This window comes from Festucalex cinctus, chromosome 2 (genome assembly GCF_051991245.1).
Source record: "Festucalex cinctus isolate MCC-2025b chromosome 2, RoL_Fcin_1.0, whole genome shotgun sequence".
In the NCBI taxonomy this organism is placed as follows: Eukaryota; Metazoa; Chordata; class Actinopteri; order Syngnathiformes; family Syngnathidae; genus Festucalex; species Festucalex cinctus.
This window is the reverse complement of record NC_135412.1, coordinates 33,638,073-33,662,532: the sequence shown is the minus strand read 5'-3', so window position 1 is coordinate 33,662,532 and position 24,460 is coordinate 33,638,073. Positions and strand designations below refer to the sequence as shown.

At 40.3% G+C, this 24,460-nt stretch overlaps 1 protein-coding gene across 1 annotated transcript in view; it reads right to left on the bottom strand.

Annotated features, from left to right (window-relative positions):
• LOC144014632 (LHFPL tetraspan subfamily member 4 protein-like) overlaps positions 1–24,144 on the bottom strand; it is a 35,522-nt gene extending 11,378 nt beyond the window's left edge. The window contains exon 1 of the mRNA XM_077514760.1: positions 22,888–24,144. Within this exon, the coding sequence (XP_077370886.1) occupies positions 22,888–23,302 (415 nt within the window). The 5' untranslated portion in view covers positions 23,303–24,144. The remainder of the gene's footprint in view (positions 1–22,887) is intronic.
• Positions 24,145–24,460: the final 316 nt, after the last annotated feature.

Genomic DNA, 24,460 nt, shown 5'->3' with positions numbered 1-24,460 from the left:
TCCTGCAGGACCTCCTAAAGTGGCTTCATGCTCTTTTTCATTTCAAATATTTCGGTGACCATTTTGTTGAGTGTTGCAAGAGAAGATTTTATCTCCTCAATCTCGTCACCTCTCGTCAGTACAAATGTTAAAAGAAAGCTGTTTCAATTGCTTGCACTCCCATCCACAACCAAGGGTGTCTACATGCACACAAATATAAACACAAATCAGTGTCCCACACACAACAAAATCAAACAAGGCAACTGCAATGGTAATCCATACTTTGCACCTATCCTCATTCATCAAAGTGAGCATCACCGGGGGGAGCTGATTGGACCACGTCCCACGCTCACCAGCTCTGTTTAAATAGCATTCAGCCTGTGCCTGCCTGAGGCTTTGTAAGTAAAGCAATGGGCTCCAGTGGGAGATGGTGAACATACATGGCAGCCGTCACACTCAATCTTCATACAGGCCACGGCACGTCTTTTTCACAGCTAACGTCACCAGCACTACTCATAAAAGAGAGGGTCAGATTTGATCGAGCTCGTGATTATTCAATGCTACTCAATGTCCGACACACTTAATGTCCACAGAACTTACTTGGTGAATATTTTAAAACCAGACTATGTAATTAACTAAGTCAGCAATACATGAGAGATAGCTGTATAATATTGGTGGACCAGCCAGGACATCATTCATGCTCTGTGAGTGTTGCTAAAACAGGAAGTCAACCCAAAAACGTTCTCTACAATAATGTATTGTATACACCCCCACTAGTCTAAACCAACAAGCCTTCCAATACGACCATATTGATCATTTTACCATGCACCAAAATACGACCAAGTGTTACGTATTGATGTTTAGCGACCCCTTTCGGCCATGTAAGTAGCGAAAAAATAGTAAGGTGAACCAAAAGCGGAGTTAATGGGACTCAAACCCGGGTCATCAGATGAACGTCTACCTTCACCAGGACACAGATGGGGTTAGCATTAGGCTTTCAGTGAGGTAGTACACGTTACGTCTTTATATGGGACATTAATGGGTGGTGTTAGTAAGAGGCTCAGCTTGTAGTATGGTTGATGTTACAAAACACAGCCAACACATAAATAATTACGTACTAGCCTCTTAGCTCCGTCGGATAGACATTTGTCTTCTGACCACACCACAACGTTCAAGTCCCAGTAACTACACTTACAGTTCACTTTATTATTATTATTTTTTTGCTATTTACACGGCCGATAAGGGTCGTTAAACTTCAATACGTGACACTTAGTCGTAATTTGGCATATTTCAAAACAAACTCTGTGGTCATATTAATTGGATGACTCTCTTATCTGAACATGGTATGTTGATTAATGTTGCATTTGTAGAATATGTGTTCAGTGCAGGCAAAATCTGTTGGTTTTATCCATATAATGGGTGGCCAATTACTGTTGGCAGAAAATGACATCACAGTTGCGCAGAGCTCAAGTAACGACCAATCACAGCTCAGCTTCAGAAAACAGGCAAGGCATGATTTGTCAATGCAAGTGACAAGAAGGCCACCCCCTGAGAATGATTTAAAAAAAAAAAAAAAAAAAAAATGGTGCTTTGTTCTTGTTTCACAAATGGAACATTAATCAGAATTCCGTGTTTAGACTAGGGGGGCTGCATAGAACTAACCTGGCTATAGCCAGATTGATGTTGTGATTCACTCAAGGGAGTTCTCCACAATATCAGTCTGGGACGGCTCCACGGTGATTTGCTCGGGGAAGGGAGGGACATTCTCACAATAGGCTATCTCAAGCTGATTGGACGATGCAGGACGATGCAGCATTGTCCACGCTTGTTTTGACCAATCACAGCCACGGATTAAAAATGTCATCTTCGTTCTCGTCGAAGGGGGGGTCACAAACACCTTTACCAGCTGAAAATGCAAGACACGCCTCTCGCTGTTCAACTTTCAACAATGAAACGGTGAGTAATTCTGCAAGAACAGAATTAATTGCAGCGTCCATTCATCCATGTTAGGTTTGTTTGTTTGCCCTGGTGACTGCACTGGCATCCTGGTTTGGCCACAACTGCATATCACGCCCCAAACACAATGTCGCTCTGTCATTGGTCCGAACCCGTGGAACTCAACGGGCTCGGTACAAGTATGTATTCTTTGTCAACTCACAAATACCGCGAGAATTCATCATACAGAGCAAGGTTAGCATATTACTGTAAAGAACATTTTTGGGTTGCCTTCCCCTTTACTGAATGTAAGAATGTTATGAAATTTATGGGTTGTGGCCTCTTTATGGAGGCTTTGTTTTATGAAGAAATAAATAATTACAACAACAATTATATAATTACCTATTTTTACTTTAAACCAATGTAGTCTTTTTTTTTTTTTTTTTTAAACAAAGAAGAGCAGAGGAAGAATTTGAAATTAGTTGAGTACATTATACCTGCAGCTGCCAGTTCATGCATATTCGGGAGCATTGAGGTGATGTACATTAATATTTAAGAATCTTTGTCTGCGTGTTTTGCAACTTTAGATGCTTCTTGGTGGTGGACTTTATTCTGCTCTGTGTCAGGTTGATGCTTCTGCAGGTCATGCAGTTTGCTCACAAGCGATTCCATCCGCTGGTTTATATGTTGCATCCCTCTAATAATGTATTCAGCCTGTCCTACATGCTTTGCCTCAACACTTGCGGTCACCCAAATTACAAATAAAATGGGCTGCAGGGCATGAAATTTCTGTATGTTGCAGTACAATAACAAAAACAAAACAAAACAAAAAAAAACAAAACAAAAAAACAAAGTCACACAACTGACTTAATTCCCACAGGGGGATAAGCATAATGTATGTTAATCCCTCGATTTAAAGATGACTCGCTGAAACTGAAGTTGTATATAAATGAACCCTAAGGTATCTTTCCGTTCAAATTTTGAACTTTAAGACTTTGGGAGCAACCAGTCCAGGGTGTCCCCCGCCTACTGCCCAGAGCCAGCTGAGATAGGCGCCAGCAGCCCCCGCGACCCTTGTGAGGAATAAGCGGTCAAGAAAATGGATGGATGGATGGATGGACTTTGGGAGTGTTATGTTTTGAGAGGCTTAAAAGTTTTAGATACAAGTGTAAAAAAATGAAGTCTATTAGTTATGTGGTGGAATCGTGTAAAATTAGCGATTCCCTGTGAAGACCCCCTGCTTCACCTCCACCATCAATCACAAGTGAATGGCGGCCGGCGCACTCGTGGCAACAGATGAGGGAGAATACGAGATTAGTCAGCACACATCTCGAGCAAGGATACACTCAAAGTGTGACTGCTCCCCACTCCAAATCATTGCAGGCGTAATGAGGGAATGTAATGAGAAGGGATATAATGACGGTATTACAGTAAGTAATGAGAGAAAAGTGCACCAATACGTGCCATCATCCTGGGAAATCAGCACATTATTAGCTTCTCTTTATGACCTCCGTGGAAGGAAGAAACATAGACGGGCAATGAGAAAAATCATTTACAGAGTAATGAGCATCAGGTAACATGTTTTATGGGGTTTTGATGAACGTGTGCTATATGAAAATCCTCCGGAGTCCCTTGGAGTTTTGGAGAGTGTGAGGATGTAGTTGGCGAATCCGTAGGGACCAAACGTATCCGCCTCAGGGCAGCTCATTTACCAACCGCTTCGCTTTGTTTACCGACTGCTAAATACACACAGATGCTCACACCTTAACAAATACGCACAGGTGTGCCCATGTACAGTTACAGGTTAACTTGTGCCTTCTTACAGTACAGTATTTGGGAGGCTGTCACATTTGACTGTATTGCTATGGAACATGAACTACAATATATATATATTTTTTTTTTAGTTGTAGCCATATGTCTGGTGATGTACAAAAAAAAAAAAAAATAACACGGCATCATAAAACCACTTTGGACCACAAGGTCCAGATAAGGAATCTTATTGTATCTCAGTGTGTTGTAAGGAAATCAATTTTCAACCCGCATTTATTTTCTATAGCCTTGTCCTCATTAGGGTCAAGAGTGAGCTGGTGCCTATCACAGCTGACTTTGGGCCAGAGGCAAGGCACACTTGACTGGCTGCCAGTCTAGCTCAGAATTCAAATTAAAAATACAAATATAATGCAGCACAATTACACTGGGACACTACCCTTGCCTAAATAGCAAAAAAAAAAAAAAAGTAATGTGTTATTATTGTTAGTAAATGATACTTCATTTATATACAGTAGCGCTTTTTCACCATAAAAACCCTCAAAGCACTGCACTGGGTACCAACCCGATACTGATAGCTGGTATTCGTACACGCCCATCCTTAACTAATTAGTTAACAGTACACAATGATAATTGAGCAGCAGGTTCATAGGTAATAAATCAGTCTAATCGAATTACATTAACCAAAAACATGTGCTTCACAATTATTTTCTGTTATACCCCATCCATCCATCCATCCATCCATCCATTTTCTTAACCGCTTATTCCTCACAAGGGTCATGAGGGTGCTGGCGCCTATCTCAGCTGGCTCTGGGCAGTAGGCGGGGGACACCCTGGACTGGTTGCCAATCAATCGCAGGGCACACAGAGACGAACAACCACTCACACCAAAATCACACCTCGGGACAATTTGGAGCGTCCAATTAACCTGCCATGCATGTCTTTGGAATGTGGGAGGAGACCGGAGTACCCGGAGAAGACCCACGCAAGTACGGAGGGAACATGCAAACTCCACCCAGGAAGGCTGAAGCCTGGACTCGAACCGGAGTCCTCAGAACTGGGAGGCGGATGTACTCACCAGTCATTCACCGTGCCGCCCTCTGCCACAACTATAAGTAGCAATTTATAAATAAAATTGTTGTAAGTAGATCTCTGCATGACATTGTATTTTAATTAACACTAGAGAAAACACAAAATTACTATTGTAATCACATTACAATTTTTTATTTTTATTTTTTTAAGTCTGGAACAGCAAACATTGAAGTGCATCAAATTACCTGAAAAATAAAATTAAATGAGAATGCCACTGCCACCTACTACCGTGGATATACAATTCAAATTTATTCTCATACGAAAAACAAACAAACATGTTCCCAGGGGTCGCAGGCCCTCGCAAATCCCCCCACACAACCCGACATTGCACCACAGCCCCCAAAGAGACCCCACCCCACTATTTGAAAATTGACCAAAAGTAAACAGTAACAAAGCAAAAGTGTAGCATTTATTAGTCAATCACTAAAATAGGAATTGAACAGCTGAAATTCCAACATATAAACTCATTCCACTGCCCTGCCAAAGAACCACTGAGCAAGCAGCCAAACCCTATAAATAGCAGCTTGGAGTACTTGCATATAATGTATTTCATGTGCTTATTTACACAAAATAGGAGTGTATGACATGACATCCTTGTCCTCTATTTCCAACTCAAGCGTTTAAAAGTGGGCACCAGCGAGCTAAAAATAAAACACGAGGAAAGCCCTTTGAAGTGGATGGGGGTTTTCCCCTTTCAATCTCTCAAGGCTGCTTTCTGAACTTGGAGCCCAGAGACATCAAAGTTGCTAAGCGAGGGGATCGAACAGCAAGTGGTAGGAAAAACGGGACGAGCTGGACGCCTCCAATCTTTTCACAAGCTGTCAGCTGTTTGGAAAGTAGCTTCAAAGACAAGCCCACTAAATGAGAGCATTTGAAAAAAAAAAAAATGTTACTAAGGCAGAGTTGTGATCCAACTAGTTAAATATGCTGCACACCAATCTATTTATAGCACTTCAAATATATTTCTAGAGCTATTACATAACAATTTTGACAGACATTCTTTTCCACATGGCATTCTAATTCTGGTTAAACAGCCCAAAGTGATTATATAAGAGATCTAAAAATATTTCCAGCATACTAAATTTAAGTGTGTGTGCACGTTATTTTTGAGGGGACCAACTTGGAATGCTAAAACATTTCTCCTGAGCATTGTGTTTGGTCTGCTGAGATATTAATGTAATTCTTTGAAAATACCCTTCAATCACATAAACTTTAGCACATAGAGATGGCATCGCTTACCTTCTCTTGCAATTTCTGAGTCACAATCAAACTAGTGAGGTCCAGTTCATCTTATGGTGGTACAGTTCAGAAAGATTGCCAGAGCAGATGGCTGCCTCAGCAACTATATGTAAATAAAGTATGATATCATAGCACAAAAGTGTTAATTTTTTAACTGGGACAACAACGGGGCAAGTGACCGAATACGTCAAACCAGACAGTTTTGGTGAGTGTGTTACACGCAAATACAGAGTTGGGCTTCAGTTGTCATGACAACTGGGGGTGGAGCTATGGCATGCGACAGGTGGCTACTTAGTTGCCCACTGTTTAACTACTTTTTTTTCACCCCTCAGCGTTACCAGGTGTACGATAATTATCGTATTTGTTCGATAATTTGACCCTTTGTACGATGTACGATCAATAATCCTAAAAAATGGCAAATGTACGATAATTTGACCATTTTGTATTATTGCCAGCAAAACTGAAACTGACAGTTTTTTTGCGAACCCTGAAGATATCTGTCCTCATGTGACATAATCCCAGCCAATCGCGCTTTGCTGAGCACGAGAAATGAGTAAGGTCCATGCATTGATTGGTTGAATGGGAAGTGCCCGCCCCCTGGAGACGCTACCAAACAGGAAATTGTGAAATACTCAAACCACCTATCCAGTAGGGATGTCATGATAAGGGCAATATCGTGATATCGTGATATTAAAACTGCTACAAAATTGTCGTCGTCATGGTCACAATATTTAAAAGGAACACATTTAAAAAAAAAAAAAAAAAAGTCAGGTTGATTTCCATTTGTGCAGTTCTAGCGCCCTATAGTGGCCATTCTATTAGTGCAATTTAATTTTCATTAGGGATGTTTTGGCCTTCTATGTTTAAAATCTATGCCAATTGTCAGACAAAGGGGAACCTAATTTGCTTGTGAAGCGATCAATGTGTGCTTGCATTACCAAGTAAAAGTCTCACTATTGTTATTTGAGATTGTAGGTTGTTTATATGCATTGCTATTATGTACAAAAGCACAATATTGTGCTTTTTTTTTTTTTTTTTTTTTTTTTTAGTATGAGCTCTTTTTTACAATTGTAACAACTATGGCCTATGGCCCAGTCTACCCTCTAATTTTTTTTTTAAGTTTGCTTCTTCTAAAGCAAATTCTCTGCAGTGGCATAAATATTCCACCGCCCAGAAAGGATCTAAGCTTGGTTAGCTCTGCAGGTGGTCACCCAACCACCAACAAAGCTCTTTTGAAGCCGCTGACCAGGTGACAAAGGAATTTATAGGTCTGCCGAAGGAGTGTATTCAAGCCCGTCTTCTCGGAGCCCGAGAAGACTACTCCAATGATTTGGAATATACAAACGACTGATCAAAGGAATGTTTATGAAGTTTCTTATCAACCAGGGGGGACTCTCTGGCATCACAACTCCAGGGGGGGCACTCCTGGAACGTCTAGATGGAGCAACAGCACCGTCAAGTGGTGAAACTTGGAACTATCCTTGAAAATGAACCGGTTGTTGTTTTGTGGTATTGCATTTTTTGTGCTATAGAGTTGTTTTGTTCCTTTGCGCCATTGCAGTATAGGTGACGATTTTATTTTGAAGTGAACAGGAAGTAGTGTTAAAAATCGAAAGGAAATGACTTAACGAACGGACATTCCGCCTTTTGGTAGCGTCGTCCAAGGTTGAGGAAGACGTGTGTACGCGGCAGCCAGATAGAACGAAAACAACTAAGTTTAAAGATTCACCGACTACTCATTAGCACCTGGTTGAGAAGGGCACGAGGTTTGTGTTTGTTATATTTATGGTTAATTGATTAATATCGTTACATTTCACGTTGTTTGTTTGTGTCATTTGCTGCGTGGTGAAATACTGTACTATCATTTTCACCCACTAGAGTGTGCTAACGCACAACGCTAAGGCTCAAGATTCTGTTTTTGCTGAGGATTTGTATTTCTGTATGGTTTATTTTTCGTTATACGTAAAAGGCAAAGGGCAAGGTTACATTTTGTATATACTATGTTAATTGTAGGCAAAAGATAAAACGATAAGGTGATTCATTTGTGGTACAGGGTCTAAATGGGGTAAAATGTATGTATGGAACATGCCGTTTGAGTAGTTAATTGTATTTATTTTGTTTTGTATTGTAGCTCTTACGGTGTGTTCACGATAAGGAAAGGTCAATAAAATAAATTGTGAACCATCAGTTGGAGAGACCAACTTTATTCAACCCGGGATGCTACAATCCTTAGTGACAATTCATACAAGCAACCGCATTTTTACACATTTATACCATGATAATTCTTTTTTTTCTTTCTTTTTTTTTTTTTTCTTTTTAAGATATGATAATGATAATTATCATGATAATTCTTGACAGATAACTGAACTACGAATGATTCATGTTAGATGTTGTCTTTGTGTGTATGAACGTCCTATTTCATTTGTACTCCATAAGGAATGGAAGGTAATCAATATCTTTCAGTTCAGTCAGATTAGGCTCAAGTAGAAATTACCTCACAAGTTGGTTTATGATGCATTAATTACGATGTGTTAAACGGGTTGTGTGGGGAAACTGATTTGCCAGACTGACCAAATTTAATGCCAAATTATTAATCCCTTTAATAATTTTTTGTTTTTAAGTCTGCGTGAGCGAACAGAAAGGGTGTGCCACCCCTTACTGAAGCCCCGCCCATAGACTTTAAAAAGACGAGGGGACCCCCTCGCTTTCTCTCCCTTCCAAATCTCTCTTCCAACTTCGCTCCTCCAACATCATCTTCCGATCGCTCTCTACCTGCAAGTTTCCCAGCCTGCTCGAACTCTTTGTTCCAAGAAACTTGCCAAACACATGGCCTTTTTTTTCTGGCAGCAACCGTTGCCGAGAGCAGACACTCGCTCCACGCCACGCCAAAGAAGGTGCAAACTACAATGCTGACCCCAAAGACTCTTTTACTTTTTTTTTCCTTGTTTTTTTTTTCCATCGGTGATTGCCCGCCAGCGGCGAGCTCAGCGGCCCCGGGGTACACTTGCAACGTATCGCCGGACTCAAGGTTGTGCACCTAAGCCGCGCACCTCACCTGCTATTCGGTGGCGCCCCGCCGCGGTGCCAGCTCACCTCCAACGGCTGGCCTTCCCCGTACGCAGGCGCGTAGCGGACCGAGCTCCAACACCTGGAGTCGGACAGCTGTCCGGCAGAACCAACCTCGCCGGAGAATCAACCTCGCCGAGTCGCCGACCAATCAAGGGACGAGCCGCGCAACTACGTCAGCCCCCGAGCGGCTCCCTTGCTCACCTGTGGAATAACCCCCTTTTTTTTATTTTCTTGCCTTTTTTTCAACGAACATTGACTATTTTCCCCCCTTTTAAAAAGACCGCCGTCTCTGTTCGCTTCGACGCAACACCTATTCTCGTAAGTGTGCATTTGATTCCCAAATTGATACCACTGCGTGCAACTTACGTTTGAAACATATCACAGATCTGGCAGGTCAAATTTCTCTTTTCCCTGTTTCCTTATTCATTCGCATTCCTTCTTTATTTTCATTAGCTTTATTTTATTTCTTTTCTTCTGACGGTAGAATAGTTAGATAGGCAGTGTTTTGATCGCTGTAGTGTAGCAATCGTGAATAAATGCATGTTTTATTAACTCTATTCCGCCTAAGTCATCTGTGTTTCCGAGTGGATTATTATTCTTTTGTTAGTACAACGAACCACTGAATATCGAGTGTGGCGACTTTAGATTATAAATGACTGATGAAGGAAGGATTTTGGTCGTTGTTTTCTCCTGTTAACCCAAAGCAAAACCAACGTGGTGCCCCTAGAGGTTATCGAGGTAAATATAATTTACCTCTGTAACGTCCAGATTATTAATTCATCCAAAAGACGACCCAATTATCGCTACACAATATTGTGATCTTGTTTAAATATCACCCCCACAATATCGTGATAATTATCGTATTATGAACTTCATATCGTGATAATATAGTATTGTGATGTTTGGATATCGTTACATCCCTACTATCCAGTAATATATACAGCTCAGTGACGTTAACCCGCAACGAGTGCCTGTGAGTGGTGAGCGCTTTTAAAAACAAGAACGACTATATTTGACTGTCGCGAATCAGTGTATTATGGTTATGACGGGTGTACGATAATTTCCATCAAAATACGATAATTTTGAGTCATAGGATTATCGTACCATAGACTCAAAATTATCGTAAATATAGGATTATCGTACCATAATTTCCCACCTGGCAACGGTGTGACCCCTGCTCAGCGACAGGCAACAAATCCAGCAACATTTCGTGGCGTTACTGCAGACTTTTGGATACTAAAGACTCCTTCCAAAGAAAAATATGCACACTACTCCACATCCAAACTGCAAATGAGTGTCGCTTGCACAAAGCCACCGCTAGTTTGCTACATTGTGTTTATTTATTTTTGCAAAGTTGTCTTTTAAGTGTTAATGTCACTTGCACAAAATCACTATTGGCTACTTTTTTTTTTTCTTTTTTAGAAGTGGATAGTATGAGGGCCTTGTACCTAAACCCCGTCAGATGGTAAAAATACATTTTTTTAATGATAAAAAAAAATGACAACCACAGTTGTTATAGCAGTATGTTACTTCACATAACACATCTGTGTTAAAGCATGTCTTGAAATAAACATTGTCTGATGGCGAAGCACTACACACAACTCTGAACACTGATGCAATGACAGACACTAGCACAGACACAACCTGAGAGCTGACCTGCTTGTTTTATCCATATTTAAGGATGATCTGGGTATTCCAATGCAATGACAGATTTGTTATTGTCCTGATTAGATAAGATAATCCTTTTCACAAGCCATTGTTACTTTCTAATGCCATTTCAACACATTTCAACACTGGCTTTTATCTAGAATGATTTCTTTAAACACACCAATAATGACATTTAAGTCCCCATCCCAGCTGGGATCTTGATCAAGACATGGATGGACCGACAGTCACTCTCAGGTCTAAATGTATCTTCTCCATTCTCCATCCTTTCCATTCTGTCCTCTTTCTCTTTTGTCATCTTTTCTTCCTGTCACCCATGTCCTTCACTTGCCGTGGAGGATGTTGCTGGCACCTGTCCCAAATCTGGAAAGAGGATTGGCTGTTGTACAGAAACATAATATGTCATCGCATAGGCAGAGGAATTGTTTTACTTTGAAACTGCACGTCACTTTAGTGATATAGTGAGTGATCAGTGATTGCGTTCCTCTAGCAAGGCCTCAAATTCACGATGAGAGGCGGTATCACAGAGCAGCAGCATGGAAACCGTTCCACATAGAATTTGGTGTACATTCCGCTCTTGACGATAACTGGACCAAGTGATATGGCTGTCTTGCATTGTCTTAGGTTGGAATTTTTTTTGAGGGTTGATGCAGGATTCATGGAGAAACAAAAACTAGTGAGAGTGACGTGTTCAGCACTCTTGCTAAAACAACTTGAGCAATGTCATGGCTGTTCCAACAATACAGTAAAGAATACTGGAGGTTACCAACAGTTGCCAAGGCAACAACTGTGACACTGTTCTCCTTAGTACAAGTGCATTTAGCATAGATGTGTTTTTTTTTTTCATCATAATTACATTTTGTTGCTCAATAATTGTAGCCTCCTTACTAATTTAATGGAAAATGTTGTTAACGAGTATGGATCGAGTAGTGCAAGTGAAACCCACTTCAAATGTATTCCTGCCACAAAAATCTTTTAATTAAAATACTTTTATGGAAGAGGTTAAGGAAATATATTTCTATCTGTTATGCTTCTTATTACTATAACATACAGTATATTTTCTGTTGTATATCTACGTCTCACACACACATGCACACCCTGACAGGACAGACAATGCAGAGAAGGGTCAAAGGAATTCATTATTCAAACGTCAGGCTATTTTTAGAACCACCCCAGTGACTTTAGAATTATTTATTAAGCGCCTGATTATTAAAACATGTACGTTTGGTTGGGAAAAGCCATCCAGAAATCTCACAGATAGAAAGGGAAGGGATGGGAGGCAGGGTTATCCCCCAGGAATCTCTCTCTCTCTCTCTCTCTCTCTCTCTCTCTCTCTCTCTCTCTCTCTCTCTCTCTCTCTCTCTCTCTCTCTCTCTTCTATATTTAACTCAACCACTGTAAAATTCATTGAACTCAAACCAATATTTCTAAAAATGTAAAAATGCAAATTAAAAAAAAAAAGGGGGGAGACAGTAAAGAAAGCCCACACAGCCATGTCGCCATTATGCATCTTTTGGGAACACGAGGTTGCGTGCATTATGACGTCACAAATATGCGACACGACCATAGGAGAGGGGAGGGGTTGAGTAATTGGGTACAACTTGAGCCACAACCACAACAGATGAACATTATTGTCTATTATTATCAGCGGATTTCTTTATTATCTGGTTTAACTGTATGAGGTCAAATTGGTCGATGATTGCCAATAATTATGTACCACCGATATTATTGTGCATCCTTACTCATAATAGCAAAATTGTCCAGTGGGAAAATTAACTGATCACTAATTTGACAGAATTTGCCATATCGTCACCCTCTTACAATAAACTGCCTAATTCATCTTTTTTTTTTTTTGCATAAAAACAAAACAAAAAAATGCTTGAATCATCAATTTTTTGTGTTTCCTGAAAAATCTAAAAAAAAAAAAATGACTTAGACAATTATTTTAAGAAGGTGTCGGTATATTTTTATTTCTAACATAAATGTCATATTGCCTCACAGTAATTCCTTGGCTTAAGTACAAAAAAATCAAGTAAAGTCAGAAACACAGAAACACACTGAATAAAAGCAACAAATGTATAGAAACAGTCAAGTGACAATACATTAAACAGTCAACCAATCTTGTTAGTTTCTGTGCCCACTGACATATTTAAAGCGTAACCAGTCTCTTGCTCCACCCATCACTAATATTTGAAAACAGCGCTCAAAGGGGGTGTTGCCCTAGAGGACCGTAGGACTTGGGAATGGGGAGAGGGTTGGGTGTGGTCTGGCTGTGATTGGCAGAAAACTACGTTCGAAATTATTTCTACAATATGACAAACTATGCTAAATAAACAAAATGTCATGCTAATAAATCACTAACCTGAAAATAGGTATAACGATGTTTGCAAAACGCTGCTACTACACGACAACTCCCTAAGGATGTATGTACGATTCTGAGCCGCGGGGGTGGCAGAGTATTCTAGAAGTGACATATAAAATCACTTCTTGTCCAATGAGAGGACAAGCAGCCAAACTGTGTTTACCCCAGACGGTTTTTGCCCCACATTCAAGCTTTCAACAAACAGGCATGCTAAAATGTCAACATTATGACCAGGAAAACAGCATTAGTAGACACCCATTTATACAGCTTATCACCCAAAAAAAAAAAAAAAAAAAATACAGAGTTGAGTATCTATTTAAATTTGGAGAGTTGTCACATCTAATGTGCCACTTTGCGACCGCATAACATGGATAAAAATGGGTAGATTTTGCTAGTTAATTCATATTTCACAAACACAATATTAAACATACAAACATGCTTAGATTACTGGGTCCGGATAGAATATATTACATATAGTAAAGAATAAAGTTCTTTTTTTTTTCTTTTTTTTTTTTTTCCTGAGTTGACTTCCTCTTTAAGACTGGATTGTCTGGCCAATGAGTGACCCTGAAATGGGGTATATGCCACGGAAGAGGTGGGACTATTTTTGCACATCAATTTATTTCCGGTTCGGTTTGTGATGTGTGGGCTGCGTCAAAAATACTTGTGCTTCCGACTTTGTGCCCCTTGGTTACGCGTTCGCAACCCGGATGTGCAAAATCACGTCCCGCCTCTTCCGTGGCATATACCCCATTCTTCGATGAATAGTATGAAAAGTATTTATGAATAGCACACCCTTTCATTTCAATTTGGATTTTAGTTACCATAACTTGTCACAGATGTTGCAGGAAATTGAAACACTGAAATCCCCAAATGTAAATTAGAAAATAAGGATTAGCCAGAATTTCGTATTTCTGGCTTGGGATCAAATGAGACACGGAACTGAATAACAGCCAGTGTTACATAAAAGTGTAATCATCTAAATGTAATGTATGTCATTGCGTATTTCATTTAATTTTGGGTACTTCTAATTAAAATGGCAACCATATAAGTTTAATTCCATGGATGGAAATTGAAGCAGGGCACAATTAATGTGGTCTTGGGCACAGAGCTACTCCTAGGGATCGAGTGGCTGAGTGTTAGTTTATAATGGGACATATGAATATGATTATTAATGTAAACATGCCCTGAATTAAAAAAAATAAAATAAATAAAAATCCCCCCTCTTAGAAGTGTGCAATTTCTGCTTGGGCTAAAGGTTAACGGCGTTCTTATTCCACACAAACAATTGGAGAGTTAATTTGTGTGTGCATACACTATGTGATGAAAACATAAAATTAAAAGTGCAATCGTAGGATGTAACAAGTCTAAGTGTTGAAAAAGAAATGCAATTTATGCTGTGTGAAGTTGAGAACACGTTATGTCTCAGGTAATCCACAGAGGACATACCACCACCAAGGTCAACATAAGAGATGGTAGCCATATAACCTAAAGTTATCCATCAAAAATTTTAATGGGCACATTCCTGAAGTATTCAAGTATTTCATTCATTCAAGGTAAACAGTCATAGTTTAAAACAGCCTTCCACAATATTTCATTTCACTACATTCTTTCATACATCCTACATCAGCTATACGTTCACTGAAACGTGTGCCGGCTTAATCAACCATTAATTAATTAGTATAAATTATTCGAAAACATTGTGCTGTGTAATAAGTGGACATGAGCACATTTTGGGTTAATTTAAATCACATAGACGTAATATACTGTAAATGAAATATTCTCATTACCTAACCACAACTAAACTACAATAGATCTCGGTACACAGTCGAACAATAATGCCAGGCAAGGGTGGATACCATCCTAGCTCAGCAGCTACAAAAGCTGCACTCAGGTAAAATATTTGTAAACATTAAAAAATACATCAACATCAAAAATGCATCCTTTACTGTACTGAATGTCACTCATTAACTTGCAGCCGCAGCAACAAAAGTGAAAAATGAAAATTTGCGAGTGTCTTATGATTGTTTGTTCATCAAACAGTGTACTTCCAGGTTCTTGGAGGATGACAAACAAGCTGGCGGGTCAGTTGTCATTCACATATTTTTGCACAACCAATCGACCAAGTTTTATGGATATTTGTTTTTGTTTTTTTGTTTTTTTAAACTGCATAATTCTGCCAACTGTAACTCTATTACTACTTGCTATTATACTGTAGTGAAACTGCTGTAAAAAAAATAAAAATAAATAGTGCTCAGTGCTCAGCACTGCAACACTCCTTCCTCTTAAAGCTTAGCATTATAGATTTGTTCGACTCAAACCATTATGTGTATGAATCAAGAAGCAATCTATTGTCTTTAAACTGTAAAATGCTCATAATTTATTTACTTGTTGGGGATAGGTACATCATCATCATCCACTTTCCTACACATCTAACATCAGTTACACACGTGCACGCACACGCAAACACTTTGACCAAGCAGGAGCTGACAGTTCATTTGTAACAGCTCGTCCCTTGTGCCATGGCCCATGTCCTGCTTAGTTCTGTTTAATATTACAACAGACGAGGTCAGACGTAAAGAGGAGATGTGGATGGATGTGCTGATGACTAATGGGCTACAGGCCTTCCGATAGTAACTAATTTCTTCTGGAAGCCCAAGAAATAGAGTCGGAAATGAAGAAAGGCAACAGGAGTTAGAGTGGAAAAGGGAATAGATGGGAGAAAGCTGTGGATGAAAATTGCACAAGAAATTCCCCAAATAAACCAGTCAATCTCATAGCGATCTTGCTAGTCCCACCAAAGTGTTTTTTTTTTCACCCCCCCCCCCCCCCCCAAAAAAAAAGAAAAAAACACATGAACTCAAACTAACTTCACTAGAGAGAATTTAGCCTGAATGAATGAAAATTCATGTCAAGGCGCAAGCGGCAAAGATCCTCACAGACCTCGAGGTCTTTTGGGAAAGCTTGCCCTGCACTTGTTCTTTTCGTTTGAGGAAGCATGCGGCTTAGTCTAGACTCTTACATTTAACATGTCTCCATTATTCATGGTCTGTAAAAGTATGGCATAACTTGGCGGGATGCTACCAAACTGACTTTCTGATCCCGAGCTAACCCAATCAGTACTCTTATTGTATGCCTACTTTATTTTATAATAATTGTAACTCAGGTTACTGTCAGCGTACAACCTGTTATGTGCTGAGAGGTTTGGATCCCAAAGCACAGACACAAATAAGGTTTTAAGTATTCACATAACTTGACCAAACGAAAAACAATGAGAATGCATCGAGAATCATGATGCGCCAAGCCCCCTCGGGCTGCGCAGATGCACAGAGAACAGTGAGTAATAATCCGGCGAACACACACATTTCGCAGACAGCTTATATAGACAGTAAATCGATCCCATTGGTTGTGACTAGACATGTGAGTACCAGTACCGAAATGGCATTATCTGATTGGCTGTTAACCCAGTAATTACGGATAGTTCCTGACATCACCAAACATTAAAGATCCTTTACATCATATAGTCCTAAACTAGTTGAAACTAGATGATGGTTACATCAGTACAAAATAGACATTTGACCTTGGTCATGAACTCGTGGAGTCAAACCTAATCCAGGCGTGACCCCAGACAAGAGACAATACTAAAACATTTGAGTCATGACACAACCGACTGAGCACTGAGTGAACGCAGGAATACTTCTGTCGATCGCGGTCCTTCTCAATTCGTGTATTTTTGTGAGGCTTCAGATTATCAAGCATTCGCTGAAAGCCAAAGCCATGCCAAAAGGTGCATGGGCACTTCCATCAATTATCAATTCCAGTCAATGACAATGCCCACCTCTGCCAGTCAGACAAGTAATACAATCAATGACCTTTTTATTATTACTGAACACCAAAGAACAACAAATAGGTCAGTCTTCCCTTATTGTCAAACAAAATTAGTCATTTTCCACTTCAAGTGAGCCTGGAGCCTGAAGTCCTTGTTCAGGTGGTGAAATGTTGCTACTTCCTTTAGCAGACTTCCTTTAATTGGCACGAAGATGGGGAGGGATTTTCCCATATCTTTTCGGAAAGCTGTGCAGTGCTTTCTTCTAGGTTTGAATATTAATCTTGTGCTATCAAACCTGTATGAAATGGCCCATTAATGGTCCAAATAATACATATTTGAAATATAGATTTTTTTTTTCTGTGTGTGTGCATTTTTTCCCCAAAAGACAATCTTATTTAATTGTAAAGAAATATAGGAGTAAGCTCCATCACCCATGCTGTTGTGTAAAATAACAATTTTGAATATTTTGGAGTGGAGCCCATAGCCATAGCCACTTATTGCCCATGCTGAGTTTAGCCCATGGGTAGGAAACCCTGGTTCTCCAAAGCCAGTCTGCTGTCTGTCTTCCATGTCTCCCTCCACCAACACAGCTGATTTGATGACCAGGATCGTTATCAGGCTTCTACAGAACTTGCTGATGAAATGATAATATCAGTCAGCTGTGTTGGAGGAGGGACACATGGAAAACAGATGGTACAGCGTCTCTCGAGGACCAGGATTCCCTATCCATGGTTTAGCCTATCGACGGCCCAACAACAAAGCCCACTGCCCTGTCAAAGCCCAACTATCCCAAGTGGTGCCCATTTGGGCCCCAACTACGCGTTTGCTTGGTCTAGTCTACACAAGACAATCACGTTTTGTAACAGCCAATTTGGGTCAAAACCAATTTGTGCATAACCCTAATAATCATATATGACATCATATCACACATAATTTGTATTATTTCATTCCCTTACCCAGTAAACAACCGAAAAATAATTAGAAATTGAATTTCTATTCAATTCCCATCCCTCATTTTGCCTATAAAACTGGTTGCTTGTCTAGTTGACGTGTAACCACTATCAATATACAACAAAGCCATTAGAATTTGGTTGAGTTTTCCCAGGTTGTTTGGAGGTGAGCAGGACACTTTATCTCAGAGTGCATTAACCTTGTTTGAATTTGGTCTGTTCAGCATAGCAAGGAGTCACTGTTGGCCCACTTTCAGATTAGAGATGCCAAGACACATTGTCACTTTGCTCGGCCAAGAAGCCTGCGACCCAGTGATCTGGCATTGATTCTATTTTTCATCATCATTTTCAGCTTAACCTTAACCTGAACTCCCCTAAGTTCACTCCAGTAATTATTCCATTTCAAAGAATCGCACACCCACAAATTTGACATGAAGTTACATCAAAAAAGTGTGGGTGTTCAGATCTTTAGCTGCTATAAAGCTAAGTTGATAATGGCATTTTCATTGGGTGAATGGTTCTCTTTTGCCCTCCGAGGTGGAATTGCATGCACAGCCATCCTGATCCGCACCCTAACTGCTCTGGAATCGACACGTTTGGTCTATTTGGCCTAAATTGAGGCCACTGTCAGTTCAAATTGGCCATCAATGTATTCGCAGTGGCATAGCTGGTCAGTGGGCTGTGCCAGGGGACAAGCTGCTACAGCCAGCAGACTAGAGTGGGGGATTAAATGATCATCTTCGAGGTGGTGAACACCATTAGGCCGTTTGCCAAGCCTATTAGACAACTTACCTCTGCCACACATCATATACGTCAACTAGAAGGACAACAAACATAAACCTAATTTCAAATATGAAATGTATCATTCCATTCACCCTTTTGAATGTGTGATTTTACCTTAGATTGTGTCAGGAACATGGGAAGAAAACTGAATCGTCCATCGTTTTTTAACTAACAATGATTTGGTAGAATATTTCAATGTAATAAATGCATTCTTTAACTTTCAATACATGCAGTTTTTGTTTTGTTATTACTTGTGGTTATACTAACTAAAACAAAACAAGCGTGTTGCATGTAATATAATCAACCGGGTCTTGACTTTGCTGGTTTTCACATAAACGGCTGCCAGACTCAAGGGGTGGCAGTAGTGGCCGAATGCGAGCACACCAACACGACAGTCATCTCGGTCTCATTGTGCCACGACTTCTACGGTCAGTCAAAATGGGTCATTACGTGAAAGCGGTCTTTGCTGCAAAAACGATTAGGGCCATGAAATCGGAAGCGGTTTGCCAAATTCCACAACAACATGCTAACAAAGTTAAATGTCTTTTAATGGAGCAGAAAATCATATTGTTTTCAAGGGATATTTAGTAAGCTGCCTCTTTTGAAAATAAAATAAAATGAAATTAAAAACTGGTGGGAAAAAAATATTCAGTCATATCAAAATATCCACATATTAACATGAAATCACTATCTACTCACAACAAAAACATTTACATCTACATCATCCATACGAGGTGAGGATTGTGTGGACATCAATTAAGGATGCTTCCACTCTCCACTGCTCTTCTCCCTCGACAAGAATGGCGGCACCTCAACTCACACTGCTGTCATAGTTGAGGAGCTGAGAAAGCTCAGCCTGCCACAGGAGCTGTTAAGACAGTTCTACACAGGAATCACTAAGTTGAATCAGTCCTGTGTTCCTCCATTACATTCTGGTTTGGTGCTGCCATTAAAAGAGGACACAATCGGACTCCAATGAACAGTTATGGCTGACGAAAGTCAGTTTCCCCCTACCCACTCTTGAAGACTTGAACCAAGACAAGGGTATGCAAAAAATCTTTCTCACCCACAAACACCCGTGTCACTACCTCGTCCAGCTCCTTCTCTCAGGTAGGCGTTATGGAACTATGCACACAACTATGCCATTCCAATTGCTTCTCCCCTCTTTCCATCAATTACCTAACCAACTGACTCAAAATTCCATCGTGGCAATTTGCAAATGTTTGTCACTGTGTGACAGTATTACTGTATTGAATATTGGAGCTTTAGCACTCTGCATATATTTATAACTGACATTGATCAATATTCTACATAGACACTTTAACATACTCAAGGAATTTCTGCATCATTGCACATTCAAAGTTGTATCTCAATTACTGCGCTACTGGTCACTTCAAATAGTTCGACAACTATCTGCATCATCTGCACATCCGTCATTGTTTTGTAATTACCCCACTACTGGTCATTTTATTTGCCTGATGACTCTCCACTTTGTACGGCTGTCACTGGACGGTACGACAGCAAAAATGGTACCCTACCATTGCTCATATGTAAAGACACTGTATATGTATGTGTCACCTTTGTTTGTCATAGTAGTTCCTACAATCCTAGTGTAGCTCATACTATCAAAGATAAATTCCTTGTGTGCTTTTTCATACTTGGCAAATACAAATGACTATAATTCTTTTTATATTTTTTCAGTGTGCTGTCATGATGAGAGCTCAAATCACCACTAGCGAACTGCAAAATAATGTCGTTTTGACTTCCTGCATTGCAGAGATGGACATCTGCACATTCCACCAGGATTGTGATTAATTTTAGAAACATGGCCTGATTGATGTGCACCAGCAGAGTCATCACATTTTCACTGATTTTATGGAGCTAAGCAATACTGCTGATAATGGATGCATCATTATCAGATTCCTCAGCACAATCAATTGCAGCACTTTTCAGTGGAGTGTGCAATGTTATTAATGTTTTACTTAATTGATATCGCCACAAAGAGTCTCAATCGGGTCCAATAATTGAAGGCCACATAAGAGAAAACCTGCAGCTCAACATATGCTGTTTGATTCATTCCAGCCTGAGAGCACCACACTTTTCATGAAACGATCAGCGGACATAAGTGTGAGATCAAACAGGACAAAACAACAGTACAGAGGGGAAAAAAAAAAATGTGCTGATTTTCTCTTGCTCACACTGTCTATCAGAAAAAAAAAAGAAAAAAAAACTCTCTGTGGACCAGGGCTTGAGATGTGAAATTGTACAGCAAAAATGTGAGGAAAAGTCTACACAAACACCAGAATTTTAGAGGGGGTTCATCTGAGGCACCTTAAATGTTGATGTGGGCTGACTCCCAATGACATGCATGACTGTAAACAGAAGTCTGATTTTCAAAAAAACTTATGCTGATGATATAAAACTTTAGAGTAAGATCAGAATAGTAAAAACAAAAGCAATCAATCTTAAACAATCTCAAATAGCCACCTTCATAAATCTAAACGACATCTCACTTTATGATAACAGATTTGCCTTCCAGCCATTTGTAAATGTCATGCATTGTTTTCCCTCCAGATACTCTTGTGTCCATGGAGGCATTAACACTTTATGCTCACTCAGCTCTGCAAACTGTAATCCGAACACGCCAACAAGAAGAGAAAATGTAACCTGCTCTGAGAACAGTAATCCCATCGACCTGGAATCATCCCTCAAAATAGAAGTAGAGATCATAAAAAAATAAAACCTTGGTCACGGGAGGATGAATCCAAAACTCTGTTTTATGTCACACAACATCATGGACATGAGATGGATGGATGGATGGATGGATGGATGGATGGATGGATGGATGGATGGATGGATGGATGGATGGATGGATGGATGGATGGATGGATGGCAGAAATTTGCATTTGATCAGTGTAACACTGTAATGGTGCTGCATTCTTTTCACACTGCAATATCAATGGCTATACATAGAGGAGCTCGTTTCTGTTTTTATTTGGTGTCGTGAATAATCCGAGTAATGTATTCCCACACTGTCTCAATTCTATGGAATCAGAGATCAGAAATTCGAACAACAGCATCCTACACGGAGCCTTGGACTACGTGCAGCATATTTCCACACATTCCTTACACAGTAACTTCTTTCATACTAGAACTTGAACCACAACAAGTCTGTAGTGCTCTACTAAACCACACACACAAAAAAAGTTTGATGCCTTTACATTCAATGTACAGTTTTTACCTAAACAGTGCGCTACCTGAAAAGGTGTTGTTTTTTTTTTTTGTTTTTTTTGTAATTGTAAAGAATACTGTATATGCCCCAACCCCTTTATAAAGCTAACCCCTTAACACCTTTAATCCTGCTATACACAACATTAATAGCTTTTAGTTTCCCAAACACATCATGCTTCATATTTGTAAGACTTTGTAAATAAATATATGCACAGTACTTGTTCAAAACTAATATACTTTGGATTTTTATGAAAAAAATAATGTTATAATTAATGAATGTACACCTTTTTTGAAAAGATGCATGCACTTACAGTCTCACCAGCTCCCACTATAAACCTTTTTTACGCTTTCAGGCTCTATTCATCCCAAAAAGGAAACCTTATCTGAAAATCATCGCTTACAGTAGACAAAGTGTTTGTTTGATAAGACACTTGAAACATTTGAAATGAACACGCCAACAACCCTGCCCGTTTTGTATAACCAAGTAGTTTTAATGTCTTTCATTAAGTTTCTATAGTGTCATTTGATGCATGATACAAATTGCCTTCAGGACATATAGAATTTAGGACACGAAGATTTTAAACAAAAAGATAACAGGCAACTGCAATTATAATGGGATGTTGCTTTCAAAATAAATACATAAATAAATAAATAAATAAATAAATAAATAAATAAATAAATAAATAAATAAAGCTCATTTTACTATATGCCATCTTTGAAAAAAAAAGTCAAATTATAATGTGGATTGGAGGATAAATTATAATGTGGAATGGTGGGAATTAAGGGGAGGAAAGGATTCCCTAAACCCCGCACTCCCTTATTGGGCGGGGATTCCGCAACAAAATACACTTTGCACTATATAGAGCTGATGTAATTTAGCAATGACGCCCAAATTACCCAACACACACAAAACGAATGGATCATGCAACAAGGAAAATATGGTCTTCCCCGTGCGTGTGTGTGCGTCGGTGCGTGCGTGCGCTTACCGCACAGCAGCTGCATCCAGGCGCAGGTCTTGTACACTGTGGAGGTGTTGCAGAAGAAGAACAGTGCCATGCAGGCAATGCAGCCGATGATGAGCACCATTGAGAGCAGCACGAAGACCGAGGCCGCTTTGAAGGCTCCTGATGGGATGGAGCTGAAGTCGGAGAAGCTGCCAACGCAGGTGAGCTCCCGGCTGGGCGACGGCCCGGTGCCCACGCAGTAGTGGAAGAGGCCGAAATAGCCGGCCTGCTGCGTGTTGACGCTGTCGCCGATCCAGTAGGGCTGGATGAAGACCACCACGTTGACGATGGCGAAGCAGATGGTGAAGATGGCCCACAGCACCCCGACGGCCCGCGGGTTGTAGTTGTAGTTGTAATTGCCGTGATAGATCTTGGAGGCTTCTTGGGAAGGCAACATGTTTGTTCCTCTTCTTAAAAAAAGGAGAGAGAGGAAGGAAGAAAGAAAGAAAGACAAACCTCCCTCTTTCTCTACGCCCCCGTCCTCTGTACACCTTCCAAAAATGTAAATAAAATGCACACAAAAACACACTTTTCACCATCCAATTAATGGCAAAGCCTGATGTGGCTATTTATCTATTTAGGCCTTGCATGAAGGGAAAATGCTACGTGGAGAAAATACAAAAATCATAGACTATATAGTACAAATGAATAATTCACCACGACAAGTGATTCAACATTGCTCGTTTTCCTTGGGGCTACACCATGAATGATTTAAAAAAAAAAAAAATCCATCAAGAAGGGGATTTTATTTATTTCACAGTATCCGGCTCGATGTTTTCATTTAAAGCTGCCCTCCGTGCCCAATAGATGTTTTCATGGTGTACATTACGATCATCCAAGTGCAGGTGGATGTATGGATGTGGATGGATAGGGTGTCTTGCTTCGTCCCTTCCCATGCATCCGTGGGGTCGCCTATACTCCCCCTCTGTGTCTCGCCTATCTGGCCACGCAGGATTTGCAAATGAAGCCGAAGAAGGGAAAATAAAAGAAAGAGGAGGATGCAGGAGACCGAGAAGAGGCGTAATCTTGAAATAGCCTCCTCTGTCAAATCTGAGCAGTCCTCTCTTGTAAATCCACAATTCTCCACAGTCTCGGCTCCATCATCATCATGTTCCTCGTCGGACAGCCTTTATCCACAACGTCTAGCCACCGCTGTCGTTTCTCTCCGTAGCCGATTTCTCTCTCGCTCTCTCTCCTCCGTCCTCCTCCTCGCGCTCCTCTGCGCGCACCCCGGGAAGACGCTGATGTTTGTACTGACGACAGCGAGGGGGCGCGTTCACGTGCGCGGTCACAGTGGGTGGGGGTGCTGTAGGGGTGGGGAGGGGGATCGTTTGCCTCAAAGCGCGCCACCGCTGGTTTCATTTTGAATTAAAAATTGGAGGTTTTCAGTTGTCACCACAGTCAAACAAGTCCTCCAACAATAACGGCCAGTCTATCAATAGAGGTCGGGGGTGGGGTTAGGGTACTCGGGAGGTGAAATATCAAGGAAGTGATGGCATATGTATGCCCCATGAATTGCCTTTTTGGGCTCCTTATAATGTTTGTAAATCGGATA